A 19,460-nucleotide genomic window follows, 5' to 3' on the forward strand; every position below is an offset into this window, starting at 1 on the left:
TTGTTGTGATGCGTCCGAAAAACCGTGTATTTCTATATCTTTAGCATTATTGCACACTGCATGACGTGGTATACTTAATTGTTTCAGATTGGCAAGATCATTTTTCAATCTATTCCAAGTATTTAGTGATGAACCGCTTAATTTTTCATCCCAATTCAGTTTTTCAGTCCATAGCCTTTGCATTAGAATCTTCGCAAGTATGATACAAGGACCTACTAAGCCTAGTGGATCGTATATTCTTGCAATTAAAGAAAGAACATCTCTTTTGGTACAAGTTTCCTTGTAATTGTTATATTGTACATTGTATAATAGTGAATCACGTTGGGATGACCAAATAAGTCCTAAAGTTTTTGTGACTCCATCTTTAGAGAGGTTTAGAATTCCAAAGGAATCATCTTGATTATTTACCCTTTCTAAAACTCTTGGGTCATTTGAAATCCATTTTCTGAGTGGAAAACAACCTGTAAGTAAAATACGTGAGACTTCACGGCAGATGTTCGAAGCTTCAGTAATAGTATCCGCACCGGTTAACAAGTCATCTACGTAGAAATCCTGACGTAATATCTTCGCGATTTCTGGTTGCGACAATTGGGATTCGTTAGCTAACTCGAAAAGGCATCGGATAGCAAGAAAACTAGCTGATGCTTGGCCATAAGTAACCGTATTTAAAGCAAAATGTTGTAATGGATCTGAAGGACTTTCCCTCCAGACTATTTTTTGAAGACTGCGTTGGCTGGGATGAATTAACACCTGCCTGTACATTTTGGTTACGTCTGAGCTTATGATGAATTTGTGTTTTCTGAATCGGATGAGAATTGAGAATAGATCTTGTTGTATACTGGGTCCGACGCATTGAATATTGTTTAATGATAACCCGTTGCTTGTTGGTGAAGATGCGTCAAACACGACACGAAGTTTTGTTGTAAGACTGTCCTCCTTTAGGACACCATGATGTGGCATGTAGTAGTCGACAGTAGAGTTTTCAGAGATATCTGCTAACGACATGTGGTTTAGCTCCTGATATTCGCGCATGAATTGTATATATTGTTCGCGAAGAGGATTGTTTTGTGCTAATCTTTTTTCTAGATGATGAAATCTTCTTTCAGCTTGTATCCTTGAATCACCCAACACATGCGGATATTGTTTTAATGGCATCATAACTATGAATCTACCATTTGGATCACGTGTAGTAGTTTTTTGAAAATTGTCCTCGCACAATTGCTCTTCTTCAGATAGATGAGGAATATTTGGCAATTCCTCTACTTCCCAAAATTGCTGAAGAAGTTTAGTTAGTTCCAGATTTGTGCTAAGATTGCAAGATATTGTATTGTGGGGAACCGATCCCAGCGGGCCAGAAATTATCCACCCAAATATTGTTTCTGTTAAAATAGGACCTTGATCTAAAGATATGCGACCTTTACAAAATCAAATGCCAAAAAATATCTGCGCCGATAAGAATGTCAATAGATCCAGCATTGCCAAAATTAGGATCTGTTAACCGAATTGTATTAGGAATGTTTATAGCGCTTACATCAATGTTTGTATGAGGAAGAATATTTGTTATTTTTGGCAATACAAAACAGTTGATTATTTTTACAAATTTATTTGTATGCCCAAAAGATTTAAGCTGACATCTTGTGGTTTGATTCCTAGTTTGTTACACATGTTTGTTGTGATAAATGAAGATTGAGACCCGCAATCCAATAGTGCACGAGCCCTTTGCATTTTACCATTCATATCTTTAACACTTAAGATTGCTGTTGAGAGAAAAACATAGCCTGTATCAGAACAAGAAAGCATGCTGTTACCACAAAATGTATTGTTACTTGTTACTGGATTTATTGGCTCACTTGTACTTTGTGATGGATTTGTATTAATACTGCTATTGGATATATTCGAATTTCTATTAAACGTGCCCGAATTATTTTGGCTTATAATGATGCTCCTATCATTTGTATTATTGTGTAAAAGTGAGTTGTGACGTGCTTTGCACTTGCGACATGGCCCGAGTTTGCACTGTTTATTGGAGTGACCCGATCGCAAGCAGTTTGTACACAATGATTTTGATCTAATAAAATTCCACCTTTCGTTTATTGGATAATTTAAAAATGTTTCGCAAGTGTAAATGCTATGGTCGCCTTGACAAGAGACGCATGTATAGTTTGTTTTTGTTGCTAAGAATCCCCTAGTCGTCCTGTTCTCCTTACTTTTATTTTTTGTTTCAATGTTCGTTTCAATTGCCTCTAGAAAATCTGCTCTTGATTTTAAAAATCCTTTAAGATCGGATAAAGTTGGTAGTTCCGTTTGAGTAGCAATATGCTTTTCCCATTCCCTAATAGTAGTTTCGTCTAGTTTTGATGTTATAATGAATATAAGTAAGGCATCCCATTGTTCACACGGCTGATTTAATTGTTGAAGTGACTTTAAATGTTTTGAAAAATCATCTACTAATTTACGAAATTTTACAAAAGATTCTTTGTGAATAGATTCCAATGAAAATAAAGCTTTAATATGATTGTGTATTAAGAGTTTTTTATTATTGTATCGATCACATACAGAGTCCCATGCCAAATTGTACCCGTTTGCGGTAAATTCGATAGGTTTTATGACTGCGGCGGCATTTCCTTGTAATGATGCCCGAAGATAATGATACTTCTGAATATTTGTAATACTATCATTTGTATGAATGAGTGACTCAAAAGTGTCTCGAAATTCTAGCCAAAATTCGTATGTGCCGTCGAACTTTGGAATTTGTATTGTTGGCAGTTTTACACCTTGTAAACGATAAGCCCCGTCAGAAATAGAAGTGTTATTGTTTGTATGCTCGCTTGTCACCGACTTTTTATCATCAATATCCGAAATGAATTTATTTAACAATGCTTTGGCATTAGCCGATAGTGAATAAAAATTGTTTTCAAGTTCTTCCCTTATCACAAAGTGTGGTTCGGGATCGTCTGCCAATTCTTCTATTTCTGATTGGATAATTTTAATTTCTAAAAATGTATTTTCTAGTTTATTTATTCTGTCGCTTAGTTCGATTTTTTCAACATCATGTAATTCTAATTTGCATTTAATAGACTCTAGAAATTTGGAGAAAATTGTAAATGAAGCTTTATGACCAGCACGTTTTCTAATTAATCTTTTTAAGTGTTCATCCGACATTGTTTATTAATCAAATAGATTCGAATTGAATTTAAATAGATATATAGATTGTAAATAGTTTTATGCAACTTACACAAACAAAAACAGTATAAATAGGTATAGGAATCAGACGGGAACTCACCGGTATTTTTGGCTGTATATTGTTCGGCAATCCCACGTGTTCTTTCACTTGACCGTTAACTGTGAATCACTTTTAGCACTGATTTTATCACAAATATCGGGTCGAATGGACCAATGTTTATTGTTGTAGTGGACTGTATTCATTGAAATTAATTAATAGTCTAAAATACTGCATTTATTTATGAATTTGCACAAAAATATGAAAACAATAACAAATAGTTCTATGCTTCTCAACGGCTGGTGATGGAATGTCATTCTGTCATCTGTCGTCTGTACCGACTAGCTGGCTGGCTGGGCTGCAGTGGCGGACCGTTCAAATACAAAATGGGTTGTCGTCGACAATCAGTTTCCATCTTTCTTATAAAATTAATATTTACTATATCTAATGGTTCTATATCAAAAGGTTCAGTAATACTTAACGTTGTCTTATATTCGCTTATATTCGTAATAGTGGTTATAGCAAAATTATTTTTTACGTTAACTACTGCTTTAGGCATTTCGATTCCTTTACCGAAATTCTTATATTCTAATATACCTAATCCTACATTTAATTTTACCGGTATTTTGACTATTTGCTTAGTTCTAGGGGGAATAATTATTGTATGATTAAAAGTTGATTTGGGATATAATATATTCTTTTTAATGGGTTCAAAAATTATGGGTATCGTTTACATAAGGCGTTTTCATTTGTCGCATGTTGACATTAATTGAAGCTTTTAATTTTTGTAATAAATCTATACCAATTAATCCATCGAAATTTTCGCTAAATTTAAAAACATAAAACTTATTATATTGATTTACTTTAAAAATGTTAGCTGGAATATTAATGATTTCATTGTGCATAGAAATTCAGACTACACTATAATGCACAGCCTAGGTTTGGCGTGATTGGTTGGTGGGTGGGTCCCAATTTAAAAATTGGCGGGTTTCATGTTTTTTAAAATGACAATTGAGGTATTGTGACACAGTATATTGCTAAAAAATTTATTAGCAGAGTAGCAATCTACTGTGGTATTGGTACAAAGCGGATGATATTCACATTTTAGGATTAAGCTGGCTATTACAGTTTTATTGGAAATGTAATTATTTTTTCTTTTGAGATTATGTAGGTAAAATTAATTTCTGACTTGTGTTTTTTTATTTTGATATGCTAGTGATGCTTTTTTATTAGATATATAGATATTGTTTTAATTTTTTTTGATTAGGTAATTTTTTAATTAAGATTTAGAGGTTCTTCTTATTATTTTTATTTCTAGAACATTCATTACCATTATTATTCTCGTTAGCTTTCTCTATGTGGGATCGGCTTCTCTAATTATTTTCCTGTAAACTTTTCTGTTCTCTTCCAGGGACTAAGTACCTCTCCGCTTTTTCTCTGAGATTATGGTTTTTCAAAAACATGCAATTTCTGTTCATCCCCATTTTTACTGCCCTACATTCAGTACCATACATCATAGCTGGTCTAAAACCAGTCCTATACAATTACCTTTTAGTTTTCTTCGTACCTTTTTTATCACACATCATTCAATTTGCCTCTTTCCTTTATCTTTAATTGAAGTATGATAAATAAAACGGTAATACCGATCCTAAAAGCCGAAAATTATCATCTTTTGTGAGTTCTTGTCTATTCAAGCCAACTACTCTATCTGGAATTGAAATATCATATTTAAAAGAATATTCTAAATATTTTGTTTGTAGCCAACTTAATTTTAATCATTTTTCATTAAGGACTTGTCTCCGCTACTCTATACCAAGGAGGTTCAGTTGTTATCTAATCCAGCACAAATGAGAATAAATATGGGCGAAACCCGGATGAAGCCCTATTTTCACACAAAATTGGCCAGTTTCACCTACAATTGTATAGTTCTAACACTATAATAGTTATTCTAACTATATATAGTAGTTCTAACACTATTATAGTTGTTACTTGCTCATACTCCACTCACACATTCAGCTGGCACTCCTTTCCTACTAAATCTCTGCCACAGTAGGTTTCTGATAACTTCATCATGTGCTTTCTCAAGATTAATAATACTATTCACAAGTCTATCTCTTTCATTCTAAATTGTTAAATTAGCTGTTTTATAATAAAAATTACTGATGTAGACCTGCCTCCTTGCATAAATCCAAATTGACATTTATCCATTTTCATTTTTTTAGAACACTGAATTATATTAGATTTCACCACAAATGTAGGATAATAAAAAGATATATATTGTGAATCGAGTACTATGAAAAATTGTCATTGTTAACAAAATGAAGCAGAGGTTTACTGGAAATAACTATTGCAAACCAAATAAAACACTAAACAGCTATGTTTAAAATGTCTTTATTCTTTATTAAAAATCTGGGAAATTAAAGGAGGGGGGGGGCGTTATTGATGCAATGGCGAAGGAAAACCCCTCTAAACCTCGCCTAGGGCCCAGTACATCCCGATTTAAAAATGCAATTCTAATATAAAAGCATACAAATATAACATCATTATAACATCATTACTTAACACAGCTTTAAAATTCAGGCCTAAACTAAGCATTTATACATATATTTTATGAAATTTTACTACATATATTACTAATTGTCGCTGGATTTGACCCTCGGGAATGAGGGACTATCCATAGCTATGTTGGACCGGAGCATATAGGGATCACGGTCCGTGGACATAAAGGTTATATATGAACCCTAGCTAGCGGGAAAAATACTTTTATTAAAATACAATAAAATGTTTATTACAAGTAAGAATCTGCAATAAAAGTTGATTAGTATTATAACTAAGAATCTGCAAAGAAAGGGGTTAGATATATTAATACTAAGAATCTGAAAATAAAGTGTTAATTAGTCTTAGAACTAAGAATCTGTAAAAGAAGGTCGTTAGTTATGACATCTAAGACTAATTAATGCAAAAGGCAATTTGCAATAGGTAAATAAGCCTATAAAGTGAGCTACAAGAATGGTTCAAATTTAATTTTTAATCAGTTTCTTTTTTTATTGGAAGGAAAATATTCCTGCTTTTCCATTTTTCGCTTCTTTGTAATATCCTTAGGGGTTTCCTGAAATTCTTTCTTCACCTTACGTCTTGCTTCTTGAACATCTCTCATAAATTTGTCATGTAATTGTGTATAAGTTTCATCATCTAAGTCATGTAAGCTGTCTATGACATTTTTGAAGTTTTCATTTTGAAGACATCGTCTGGTGTTTTCCTGGATCACATTTGTCTGTTCTACCTTCCCTCTGACAAACTCATTAATTTCCTCTTGATGCCTTGATTTGATAATTGAAGTTTCTGCCAAACACCTTGCAGCATCATCTAAAACAGAGTTAGTTCCCTCGCGCTCCTCGTGCATTCTTACCAAGTGCACATGCTTACACAAGATATTCCTCACCACATATTCAGCACACTCACACTGATAGCGATGAATACAAATTTTACATACTCTACAATACAATGTCTTACATTCATTTTCACATACTTGCCTTATATTTACATTATATAATTTATTAGGATCTCTAAATGACTTTACCTGAAATTGACCATATACCTTCTCATTTTTCTTAACCTCCACTTTGTTTTTCATCGTTTCTGCCATTTTGTGTGCTTTTGCTATAACCCTATCTTGATAATTGTTCGCATTTGGTCTTTCGATGTCTATAATCCTCTTCCACATTTTAATGTCAACTAGATCATCTATTGTGTCCAATAACTTTTCAATTGTTACCCCAGCACTTCTCCTAAGGTGGTTGGTCTTCAATAGGTTGTTGAAAGATTCTATCGCCATGTTTGTATTGATTCCTGAATTTTTTCTGTAACAATGAGCCCACATTTTGATTCTCTCTTCATTCTGAAAGTAATTCCTACAAAAAAAAATAGACTTAAGGATGACTTAAAATGTATGATTTCATATACTTATTTACCATGCCAGATAATTAAAAAAATCTATCTCATTTGCCTCTTGTAATTTGATTATATATCTATTGCATAACTCCACAAATCTATCTTCATCCGTTTCATTAATAATTCTTTTCATCTCAGTTTTCATCTGTTTCTTCAAAATTGGATCTTTTATTTTCTTCTTCCCTTGAATGTTCCAATTTTTCACAACGTGCCATGTACATAAAAGCCTCTTTGGTTGGTTGCCCATAATCTTCAAACATGCATTATAATATTTTTTATCGTCATCACTCATAAAATGTTCTGCATGAATTCCAGTTTGCATTCTATTCTTGAGAGCACCTAAAAGTTTTTAAAAATTATTTTTACTTACCAGTCATAAATTGTCACTACTCATATAATACATACCTAAAAAAACTTCTTGAACTACTTGGTCCAATCGGTTTGACAGTAAGAATGCAACTGGAAATCCTGTATTCCTGTCATCTTTAATAAGCACCACTGTTAAATCCATTCCCCTCTTGTTCGTGCCATGTGTACCATCCATACAAATTATGCTATGGAATTCTAATTTATCTTCCATTACTGAATTCATGAATCCTAAGGCAAAATCTTCTTTTTTAAGTACATCATGTTGTTCTCCTAATAAAAATAAAAAATTTATAGTTTAGAGATAATTAAAGATAATAAATTAATGGTAAGAGACTGAAATTTTATTGTATTTTTTAACAGGTAATCATTAGTCCTATTTTTTTTGTTGTGTTGACTTCTTATTTAACATATCATATTTATCAAAAACTGGAAGAGCAAAGTGTGAAATAGATCAGAATGGAGAAGTATTCTTTAACAGACTAAGACCCAAAAATGGTTGTCTAGTAAAATAAAAAACTAGTAAGTTTGCCCAATAAATCAGCACCTCCATTACAAAATTAGTTTTAATGTAAAAAACCAATGACTACAATCTTACGAGATATATTATTTAAAAATGTATATTGTTAATTCTGCTAAGAGTAAGGTTTGTTACATGAGTCAAGTGATAACAATTCACACAAGTCAAATTGAAATAGGATTAATTATAATTGTAGTAGGCATAAAAAAATGATAGGTCTTTACCTTCCTTCTTGAATAAGAAAGCATAATTCTTGTTGTTAGCATTCCATTCCTGAACCTTTAAAGCCGTTGCTACCATATCATTTTGATCTCGTTTCTTATATGTATTATACTTCCTGGACAAATTTGAGAGATCTTTACTTGTTAATAGGGCAAGTCTTTCTAGTTTTGGTGTTTCCAATTTTCTTGAATCTTCTAAAATTCTGCTGGATGGCACCCCAGATATTAACTTCTCTACAATCATTTTTTCTTCTGCTTTTGCCAGATGCATGGTTCTTAATTCCTCTTTATGTCCAGCATGTGTTTTCCAATAACTGACTGAAACTTGTCCTTGATCTCTCAGTTTGCAAATCAGCCTGGAGGGACACACTCCTTTAATTTTAATTGATCCACCAGATTTCTCTGTTCTAATTTTATAGTTGGGCTTATATCCTAAATATAGATTAGTATAAGTTTTAAATATTACAAGTAACAAAGTATTGCACCTACCTTTAATGTTACTTCTGTTACACTCATAGTATAATGTCTTCTGTTCATTTCTATTAACAATTCTATTCATTGTATAACTTGTCTCAAATTTCTGCATGTCTTTCCATGTCTCATATTCTTGTAAACTAGAAAATTCAAAAGTTATTAATTCAATACTCACCTGGTGGTTCCCTTTAAGATGTTTTCGTAAGTTCTCATGGCTTTTGAAATTAGTTTCTTGTTCACATAAGGGACAAATAATGTGATTAATTTTCTTAATCGACATATCTATGTTATGTATTCCTTTGATATGACGATTTCGTAATTCCACATTTTTAAATATTTTGCTGCAAAGATGGCAGGCTCCGGAGTTAATTTCACAGCTTGTTGAAGTAGATGGATAGACAGAATCCATAATTGCTTGCTAAAACAAAGTCTTAGGTAATTAAATATGGTGTTCTAACGAACAGATTTTTAAAACAATTTAACAGATTTTTAAAAATAAATGAGAAAAATTTAAATTGAAATGTTCTGTGTGGTTGCTTATTGGCAAATTGGTATAAAACCGCCTAATCACAGATGTTTAAGCGCCAAACAGAGAGATACATAACCTGAAAAATTCAAAATCCGATGAAGATGCTGACCAATCCACAGCTCTTATGCTGTGACCAATCACGCCAAACTTAGGCTGTGCATTATAGTGTAGTCTTAGAAATTCCGTGAGCCGTCTGTATATTAAAATTTTCGTAAGAAATAAAATTTTTATAAAATTTATGGGCTAACTGTGGAGATATCAAACTTTTGGAAGACCCTGTATCTAATAAAAATCTGGCATTGAGTTCAGGAATAATAATATGTGGTAAATCTGCTATCGTTGTATTTAAATATATTATGTCGGATTGTAATTTTCTTGGCGCATGCAAAAATTTGTGTTTTCAACATTTTGAGTGGGATTGTGATATGATCTTTCGTTTGTCTCATTTGGATTGCGATAAGGACTGGATTGAGTTTCATAATTGTTATCGTAAGGCGGTAATGAACTTTGAGTTGGGTGTACATAATCAGTGGGAATATTATTTTCAAAGGGGTTTTTGAATTGTAATTGATCGTTATTAATTTGTTGATTAAATAATTGGGTGGAGGTAAAATGTGGTCTAGATCTTAAAGAAGTATTTCGTGAATTTGTATCCATCGGTTCTGGCTGGTATTGATTTTGATTTTGGGGTTTATTATTAACATTTCTTTGTTGAAAATTAGGGTTATTAGTATGGAAGTTCCATGGTCGGAAATTAGAATTATTATTGTCGAAATTTCTTGGGTTGAAATTAGAATTATAATTATTGAAATTTCGGAAGTGATTTTGGTGTGGTTGAAAAGTATTGTTGGGATAAAAATTATTATTTTGGTATTGCGGTCTGATGGTTTGATATTGGTAAGGTGGAAATCTCATATTAGGGCGATTTTGTTGAAACTTATTTCTAGGAATAAAAGTTCGATTAGGATTATTGTTTCTCGTAGGGTTATGTCTCGATGATGGTCTAAAAGAATTTTGTGAGTTTAAATTATTTCCACGTTGTAACGAATATAGAAAATTCTCTTCTTCGATAACGAAGCTCATAGCTTTCTCTAAACTGTCTGGGTTTCTCAATCGTATATTTGTTTGTAACGATAAGGGTAAGCCTCTAATGTAAGTTTTTAAACATAAGTCATCGTAACTATTTATTCTAATTAATTTCTCTTGTGCATTAATATTAAGCGTATTTAATATTTGTGTTACTAAACTACGTGTTTCTTGGCATCGCATGCCAAAATTATAAGGGGTTTCATTCTTAAAAGGCCTCAACGTTATCAGGTCTTGGATAAGGCAATGGAGATCTCTCTGGTCTCCAAAACTAAGATTAAGGGCATCTTTTACGAGTTGCCATGTATTTAATTCTGTCCTAGAACCTATTCACATTTGAGCTCTTCCATTTAATTTACCTAATATAGCTCGAAGTAAAAATGTATTTAAGGTGCCGTCTGTTTGGCTAGCAAAATTAGTTATTAAATTTTCACAATTTTCTATAAATATGGTTAAGGTATGTGGATTACCATCATATGCTGGGATAGAATCTAAGTAAAGTTTTAACAATTGGTAGTTTGTTTGAGCCATTTCGTTATTTTTATCGCTATTTGGTTCTAAAATTGAATTTAATTCTGCTACAAGGCTACTTAAATCTAATTTACTATCAGTTTCACTCATTAAATATTTATTCTTTTTATTTAGATAATATATCAAATTGTAATAAAATATAAAATATGTTTCAATATAAAACTTTCAACTTAAATATAATAAAATATTTTCAAAAATATGATAATATAATATAGTAATAATAATCTTTCTCTTATTAAAAATATCTCATAACATCATAAAATCTTTAAAAATTGTTTACTCTCGTTAGCTCTCTGACTATAAGTATTTTCAAATATGGAAATAATAAAATGGAAAATAAAATGGAAAAAATAGGAAACACTTACATTAAAATGTAGATTTTCAGCATTTCTGCCTATAGGATTCGACGATTTTGTTCTTCTCCCAGGTCTTGTTAAAACTACTGCTTAAATCTGCTGCCTACAGGGTTCGACGATTTTGTTCTTTCCCCAGGTCTTGGTGATACATTGTCTAAAGCTGATCTTGGACACTTTCACAAAAGGTTCGGTTTTCCGGTAAATCGTTAAAACGAAAAACTACGCGAAACTGTTCGATTTTTGTAACGGTTAGCAACGTAATTCCCGAAAATCTGTACTGACTGCGCCAAATGATGTTTCTAAGTCCAAGAACGATATTTTTAAAAAATAACTTTATTTACAAGGGACTACTTACTACAGTAAAATGCAAAATAAGAGTGAGTCTATACAATGCAAAAGTAAATTTATAAGCTCGGTGACGCCGAGGTGTGGCTTGCTGACGCTGTCCTTTTATTATAGTTGAATTAGCAGTTCTGGTTTCTTAACTTATATATATATATATATATATATATATATATATACATATATATATATATATATATATATATATATATATATATATATATATATATATATATATATATATATATATATATATATATATTTACTGCAACCTTAGAAAATATCTTCCGGAAATTAGACTGGAACAACCAAGGTCTATGTATAGATGGAGAATACCTAAACCATCTTAGATACGCTGATGGCATCATTCTAATTGCTAGAAGTCCTGAAGAATTACAACTACAAATTAATGACCTTAATACAGCCAGCAATGAGGTAGGCCTAAAAATGAACCTAGCAAAGACTAAAATAATGTGCAATGATCTGATCGCCAACGTGGAAATAAAAATTAATGAAACCTCGCTAGAAGTAGTAGACGAATACATATACCTGGGACAGCTCATACATAAATCAGGATCACTACTTCCGGAAATCAACAGACGAATAAAACAAGCGTGGTCAGCATTCGAAAGAAATTCCATAGTCTTCTAGTCCAAAATGCCACTATACCTTAAGAAGAGAGTATTTGATCAAAGAGCAATGGAAAGATGTATGCTAGGGATAACAAAGAGGGATCGTAAAAGAATTAAATGGATACGGAGGCAAACCCAGGTGACTGATGTAATCCAAAGAATAAAATTCCTGAAATGGCAATGGGCAGGACATATAGCAAGAAGAACAGACAACAGATGGACCACTAGAACAACTATGTGGTACCCCAGGAACGCTAAGAGACCAAAGAGGCGCCCGAATCTTAGATGGGATTATGATATAAGAAAATTAACAGGACCAACGTGGTCTCGAAAATAGCACAAGATAAAAAAATATGGGAGCAAATGAGCGCAAATTACAAGAACAACGAATAACTAAGACATCGTCGAATAATAATAAGAACATAGAATAACATTGAAATAAGGGAGGCTGCACCGTAATTGGAAACATTTGATAAAGCTGCACATGATGATGATGATGATTTGCAATAAATGTATGGCGTATCCATTTGGGCCTTTCAAATATGACAAAGAGAATAGTTTTACGTATCGATTGAAAGCAGCGTTGCCGAAAATATTGATTAGAAAAGAATACTAAAGCAGAAATAAAATCCTAACAAATCGAATTCGTTGTTTGTACACCACAATACAAAGAATTTGATCGTAAATTCATGTAACAGATGTTGCATTCTTTCACGACCACTATTTTCGAGCACTAGTTTCAATGATATATTCCCACTCCAAGCAAACTCCCATTCACACGTTCTCAGCTTCTTCTTTATCGTGATAAATCACTCGCACATCTCACTTCTGCGTGTTTTATGTGAAATATCCTTTCAATATTTCCTTTTTTATGTTTTTTTTTGCTGTAAACATGCACACATACAAAAGCTATATAGGACCGACATTTCTAGTAATGGTAAACATAAAGTTAAATTTATTAATTCATTTTACTTCTATACTCCTGAATGTAATAATTAAAATTTTATTTTTCTAATTTATTTTTAGTTTGATATAAAACAGAAAGAAATTCACTTGTTTTTCCTGCATTGAGCTAATTTTATAAAAATATATTTATTGCATATTCAAATCACTTTTTTTGTTTTTCTTAAGTGGCATTAGGGAGGAATCCCATGCAGCCAAAATCATTAATTATATTATTTTAATAAAAAGATTTTACAGGGATTACACTCTTCTAGCCCAGGACATCAGGGCATTTTTGTGTTGACAACACAAGGTAGACCTCGGATGGTGTGGGTATAAACATTTAGGAGAAACATGAGGAGTAAAATAAAAATGACTTATAGTTGAATTTTCGCTTAAAAGATCTTGGTTTGCTTACAAAATCCAACTCGTGCAAAAATTAAAACTACACGATCAACTAGCAACGCGTAGATTCTGTGAATGGGCCCAACGGGATTGTTTAGGGATGAAACTCACTTTTGGTTGAATGGCTGTGTCAGCAAATAAAAATGCCATATTTGGAGTGAAGATAATCCTCAAGTGTATGTTGAGGCACAATTACATCCATAAAACTGACTGTTTGGTTTGCTTTATGGGCTGGTGGAATCACTGGTCTCTATTTCTTCAAAAATGATTCTAGCCAGAATGTTACAGTCAATGGTAACGGCTGTAGAGCCATGATTACTGACTTTTTTATTCCTTATTTGAAAAACCATGATGTGCAGGAGCTGGGGTTTTAACAAGGCGAGGCGATATGTCACACAGCTCGTGTCACAATTGATTTATGAAAGAAACGTTTGGTAACCGCATAGTTTTACGTTTCGGACCCGTGAAGTGGTCTCCAAGATCGTGCGATTTAACACCGCCAGACTATTTTCTGTAGGGTTAGATCTTTGTAATCATATTTGTTGTACCAAGGATTTCTTCTCAATTTTTTTTCTGTTTTTGTATATCTACTTGGATTTGTAAAATAGTACTCTTGCCAAAAGTATCTTTACTTCTTCAACATTTTTTGTCTTGATAAATTTATATGTTCTTCTATTGACTTACAATTTATATCTTCTTACATTTGTATGTTTTCTTTGGCAATATTATCTGCGACTTCATTTTTTGTTATACCTGCGTGTGATTTGACCCAGTAGAATTTAAAAAAATTATTAATTTTATTAAATATTATTAAGATCTTGTAAAGTTTTAAGTATATTTTTAATTTTAAATATAATGTGATTGGATGTATTGGAATTCAAATTTTTTAAAACTGAAAGCGAGTCTATAAAAATAATGGCATTTTTTGTATTGCTCTAGCTTCAGTTGTAAACGCGCAACCTGTGCCATCAGTATTTTTTGACCCATCGGTATAAATTTAGTGACATTTTTGATGTTCTGCCAAAATTTGGCGTATAACTGTATTATTATATGATGCTAATTCAGAGTAATCAGGAATATTTACACCACGTAGAACAAATTAGCTAATGTAATCGAAATATATTTGTGTTGTTTAGAGCGGATTCACACTTCTTAGTCCTTCGTAAATAGGAGGAGAGTTTTTGATTCTCCAGAAAGGATTAGTTAAATCATATTCTATTAATGATGATATGTGATCCTGTCGTTTGTAATTTAACCATCATTTTTTCTGCTATAAATGATTTTCTGAGTCCTAAGGGAGGTTCGTTGGATTCCGCTCTTAGGCGTTCGAGAGGTGTGGATTTCATTGCTCCCATACACATTCTTAGTGCTGTGTTTTGTATAATATCCAGTTTACGTACGTTAATTTTATTAACTGTTCCATAAAGTGTACAACCATAATCAATTATTGATCTTATATACGCTCTATAAAAAAGTACTGTTGTTTGGGCATCCGCTCCACACCAAGTTTGCAATGGATTTTAGAAAATTCAAACCTTAATTAATTAAGCTTAATTTCTTTAAAAAATCAAATCTGATGTGTTTATAACAAATAAGAATTAAAATTGGTGCCATTCAATAGCCATAGGCCTATATTTTATGATGATATAATTTTTATTTTTATGAAACCGTTATTTATAGTCAAAAAATATGGCTAAAGTTGACTGTTTTTTCGAGTAGTCGAATCGTCTCGGTTTTCACTGGTTCTCCTGTTGGCCTGGGGCACTTCAACATTGGCGATATTTTCTTTTTGGCTGCGATTTAAACTTAGTGACTATAAACAATTCTATTTCGATTGCTTTTAATCATCTTTATTTTACGTGATATATTTTTTTTATATTAAATAGTAAATATTTATATTTACTTTATTCTATAACGTGTATTTATCGTTAAAAAGTATCGTTAAAAAATTAATAACTTTTAAAATGTCACACGATACCACTTTTTATTTAAGATTCCGAGCGTTTTTTTATCATTATTATTTTTTTTATGAATAAAAAGAAAACCTGGGTGGATGGTTTTTGGTGGACCACCATATATATGGTTGTTACGACGTTCATTTGTTTTATTAGCTTTAGGTACTAGCTGCTTTTATTTTTTTTAATTATATCAAAACAAAAAAAAATCAAAAAGTGTGGATCACATCGAAACCAGCTGGTGTTTATATTATTGCACATGTTTTCCTAACTAGTTATTATATAATAAATCTTATCCCGTGATATCAGTACCCACGACGAAAAGAAAAATGACCTGATATAAGTATTAAACGAAATGAAAATAGTGTCGACGGTTTATAAGATAAGCACCAACGCCCTCACGAAGCTCAACATTTCAACAGTCAAGAGTTGGATCGATTCCTACTGCTGTAATTTTTTTTTTGTTTTTGAATTTAATTATATAATATCATAAAGTGTGATGATTTTAGGATCCTGTATTTTTTTAAATGTGAACTGTTTGGTTATTATTGAAATTTATAAATTTTATAAGTATTTAAGGGATGTTGAAAAAATTGTAGACCTACGATAAATAGAAAAGAAAGTTACGATTTGGAAGGAGTGTTGAGAAAAAATATATCATTCAATTGTAAATAAATGTAGCAGTTGACTATCTAATCCATTACTTCTGCCATCCATCACTTTATGCGACTTTTTGTTCTGGATTTAAGAAAATTGTGTTTCATTGTTTCTTTGTTCGCGGTACAAAGTCTGGAATTACATAATATTTTGTTTATTTTGAAAAAAGAGACGATTTCTTTTCAAAGTAAAAATAAGCAGTATTTGATATTTCATTTGTTTACCGAATAATATACATGGAGTTTCGTTAGTATGTTTTTTAAAAGTTTAAAAGAACATAATAGCCAGGCTTACAAATAACCACTAATATGAAATATTTATTAAATACAGGGTACATCTAGGTATTTGCTAACTGCATCATCATTCATGTTTTGACCTAAATTTGAAGTAAATATATTTTCTAAATATTCTGCAAATAAATTGACTTTTTCATTGTCAATCAGCGCCCAATTTCTATCAGGTTTTCTTATAGGAGAAATTATTGTCAGTTTCCTGAATTTTTTAGTTGCTCTTTATGTAGAGTGGTCATCTGGAGAGAGATTGTGAATATAGAAATTTAAGGTGTCATTACGAGCTTGATTTGGCTGAAGTAAGACTTCTAAGAAGAGGAAAAAGTAAAAATTCAGGATAAAAAAATCTTCGAAAGCTCTCGACTGGCTTGATTGGAGGTGTCAGTTAATAATAGAAAAATGGTAAAATATATAATAATTCCTGCAACAAATTGTAATTATGAGAGAACTTTTTCTAAGCTAGCAAAGCAACAATGCAACAAGACCGTTTGGAGCATCTAATGGTTCCCTTTTGTTGAACAAGAACTTGCTGTATATTATATAGATATATAGCAAGATAGTGTAGTTGTAATGTGTTGCTATAATACATTTTTAACGTCAATTTTAATTTTTAATGTAGGTATTTTATTATATATGTGACCACCAGTTTTTCTTTTACTCGCGTAATATTTTGGTATAAACACAGTCAAAATATATTTTGAATTTAAAAAATTATTTTAAAAAATTCTAAACGGTTTTTCGTATATGAATATATTATTGTTGGAAATTTAAAAAAAAAATAGGGGGCTACGTCGCGATTTTCAGCATTGAAACCCAGACTAAAAAAACTGGTCACGCCTATGATTAAAGTTTATAATTTATTATGAATTAGTTATGAATCAGTTATTATCGATTTTTCAATTGTTTATCAGGGTATTACGACCTTGAGTGAGGAAAAGCTTGTGAAAATTTTCAATAAGCAGTCAATTATTCTATTACATTTCGTCGAAAGATTGCCGCGAATACAAACTATAAGCTGATATTATTTTTAATTCAATGAACGTTCTAAAAGCATTGTTTAACACATTGCGTACGGCTGTATAAATAATAAATATACCCCCAGTCGGCGGTTTTTTTATGTATCTAGATTAATTTTTGTCTAATTAACATGCCACAGTAATTTTTCTTGTTTGATTTAAATATATCATAAGTTTTTTTTAGAATATACTTTGTGGCAAGACGTTTGTTTCACGCCGGCCAAGGATTAATTTGTTTATTCCAGCCGGCGTGGTTTGTTACGCGTACCACACGCTATATTTCGCGCCAAATGCATATTCATGGTTCTTGGAACAGTAGTGGGGTGACTGAATTTGCAGATCGTTTTTATTCTGTGTCTAGTTAGAAGTTAGAAGTAGTCTTAGTTGTTATTAGTTGTTGCTGACGGAGTGTTGTTATCGTGCCATTTATTGCAATATGGGAGATTATGAAAAAGAACAGAGCCGTCTGCAAGCCATTTGGGATAAGATTATGTCTGATGAGGACAATGAAAGTGAATTTGCCGACGTTTATTTGTCGGAAGAATATGAACCTGAATCTTCCAATGAGTATTCTTCTGATGGTTACGAGGAGCCAGTTCCCAAAAAGCGTGTCAAGAGAAATGATGAAAAATCTGGCGAAGGTACTTCTAATGTGGTTTCTGCAACCGTAAGTTATTGAACTTTATTTTTATTTTGTCAACAATAAACAGGTAAACTTTTTGTAGATCGATTTGGAATCTGGTTCACATGAAACTATTTCAATCCAAGGAACAAGGACTGTGGAACAACAAACAAATATTATTGATGTAACTATACAAGAAGTAATTGATATGGACACAATTACTGAAGAAGTGTGTCATAGCGAGCAATCTTAGTGGAGGGAAGTTGATGTAACATCGCTGAAAATATTTGGATTACAGTGTAGAAAATGACGGAATAAAATCTTCGTATTACGAGAATTATATAGATCAAGAACCATATGATTGTTTCATCTTTCTTACTGACGACATAATAAAATATATAGTTGAACAAACCAACTTATAAGTACAGCAGATTTTACAAAATTATACTGTAGTATAGTCAAATAAGAGGAAACACAAAAAGAAGTGGGTTCCCACAAATACTTCTTAAATGGAAAAAATTTTTGGCATTATTATGTGGATGGGATTAGTCAAATATCCTCGAAGAAAAGCATACTGGAGTAACGACATTTTGTATACAAATTCGATAAAAAGTATAATGTCTCGAGATTGTTTTGAAGAGCTATTAAAGATGTGGCACTTTAGCGACAATAATGACCGATCTGTAGTAAATGATCGGCTAAGAAAAATTACTCCACTTCTCGAGAAGCTAATTGAACAGTTTCAAACAGTAATGGTGCCATGTGAAAAAGTATGCATAGATGAGACACTTGTGCCGTTTAGAGGACGCCTAAAATTTAGGCAATATATAAAGAACAAACGGCACAAGTTTGGACTAAATTTGTACAAATTATGTACTATAGGTGGGTACACATACAATTTCAAAGTGTATTCTGGTAATGATAAGACTGATGATGGTAGTGCTTCCGCAGGAGTTGTGTTGCATTTGATGGATAATCTACTTGACTGTGGGCGTACTTTATACACCGACAACTATTACATAAGAGTGAATCTTTCAACCAAGTTAAAAGAAAGAAATACACACCTAGTTGGCACTGTAAGAGCTAATCGTAAACTCAATTCTCCCAAAGTGGTTAATACTAAATTAAAAAAAAATGAAATTGTTGCTGAAGAAAGTTCTACTGGTATAGTAATGCTAAAGTGGAAAGACAAACGTGACGTGATGATGCTTACGACAAAACATCAAGCAGACACCACTAAAATAAAGAACAGACGCGGTGAAATAGAGAAACCAACTGCTGTCGTTAGTTACAACAGGTGCAAGAGCTACATTGATTTATCAGATTAACTCAAGTCTTACTCTCA

The 19,460-nt window shown here is 32.1% G+C and overlaps 2 protein-coding genes across 2 annotated transcripts; one reads left to right on the plus strand and one right to left on the minus strand.

The window, feature by feature from the left end:
* Nucleotides 1-6,064: 6,064 nt before the first annotated feature.
* LOC140431242 (uncharacterized) lies at nt 6,065-9,427 on the minus strand. Its single transcript, XM_072519178.1, has 3 exons — nt 8,768-9,427; nt 8,282-8,710; nt 6,065-6,586 (listed from the first exon to the last, which is right to left on the minus strand). Exons 1-3 carry the CDS (start codon nt 9,159-9,161, stop codon nt 6,252-6,254), a joined length of 1,158 nt encoding a protein of 385 aa, XP_072375279.1. The 5' UTR covers nt 9,162-9,427; the 3' UTR covers nt 6,065-6,251.
* Nucleotides 9,428-17,791: 8,364 nt separating this feature from the next.
* Nucleotides 17,792-18,368, plus strand: LOC140431241 (uncharacterized). Its single transcript, XM_072519177.1, has 2 exons — nt 17,792-18,160; nt 18,219-18,368. Exons 1-2 carry the CDS (start codon nt 17,930-17,932, stop codon nt 18,366-18,368), a joined length of 381 nt encoding a protein of 126 aa, XP_072375278.1. The 5' UTR covers nt 17,792-17,929.
* Nucleotides 18,369-19,460: the final 1,092 nt, after the last annotated feature.

This window comes from Diabrotica undecimpunctata, unplaced genomic scaffold (genome assembly GCF_040954645.1).
Source record: "Diabrotica undecimpunctata isolate CICGRU unplaced genomic scaffold, icDiaUnde3 ctg00000601.1, whole genome shotgun sequence".
NCBI lineage: Eukaryota > Metazoa > Arthropoda > Insecta > Coleoptera > Chrysomelidae > Diabrotica > Diabrotica undecimpunctata.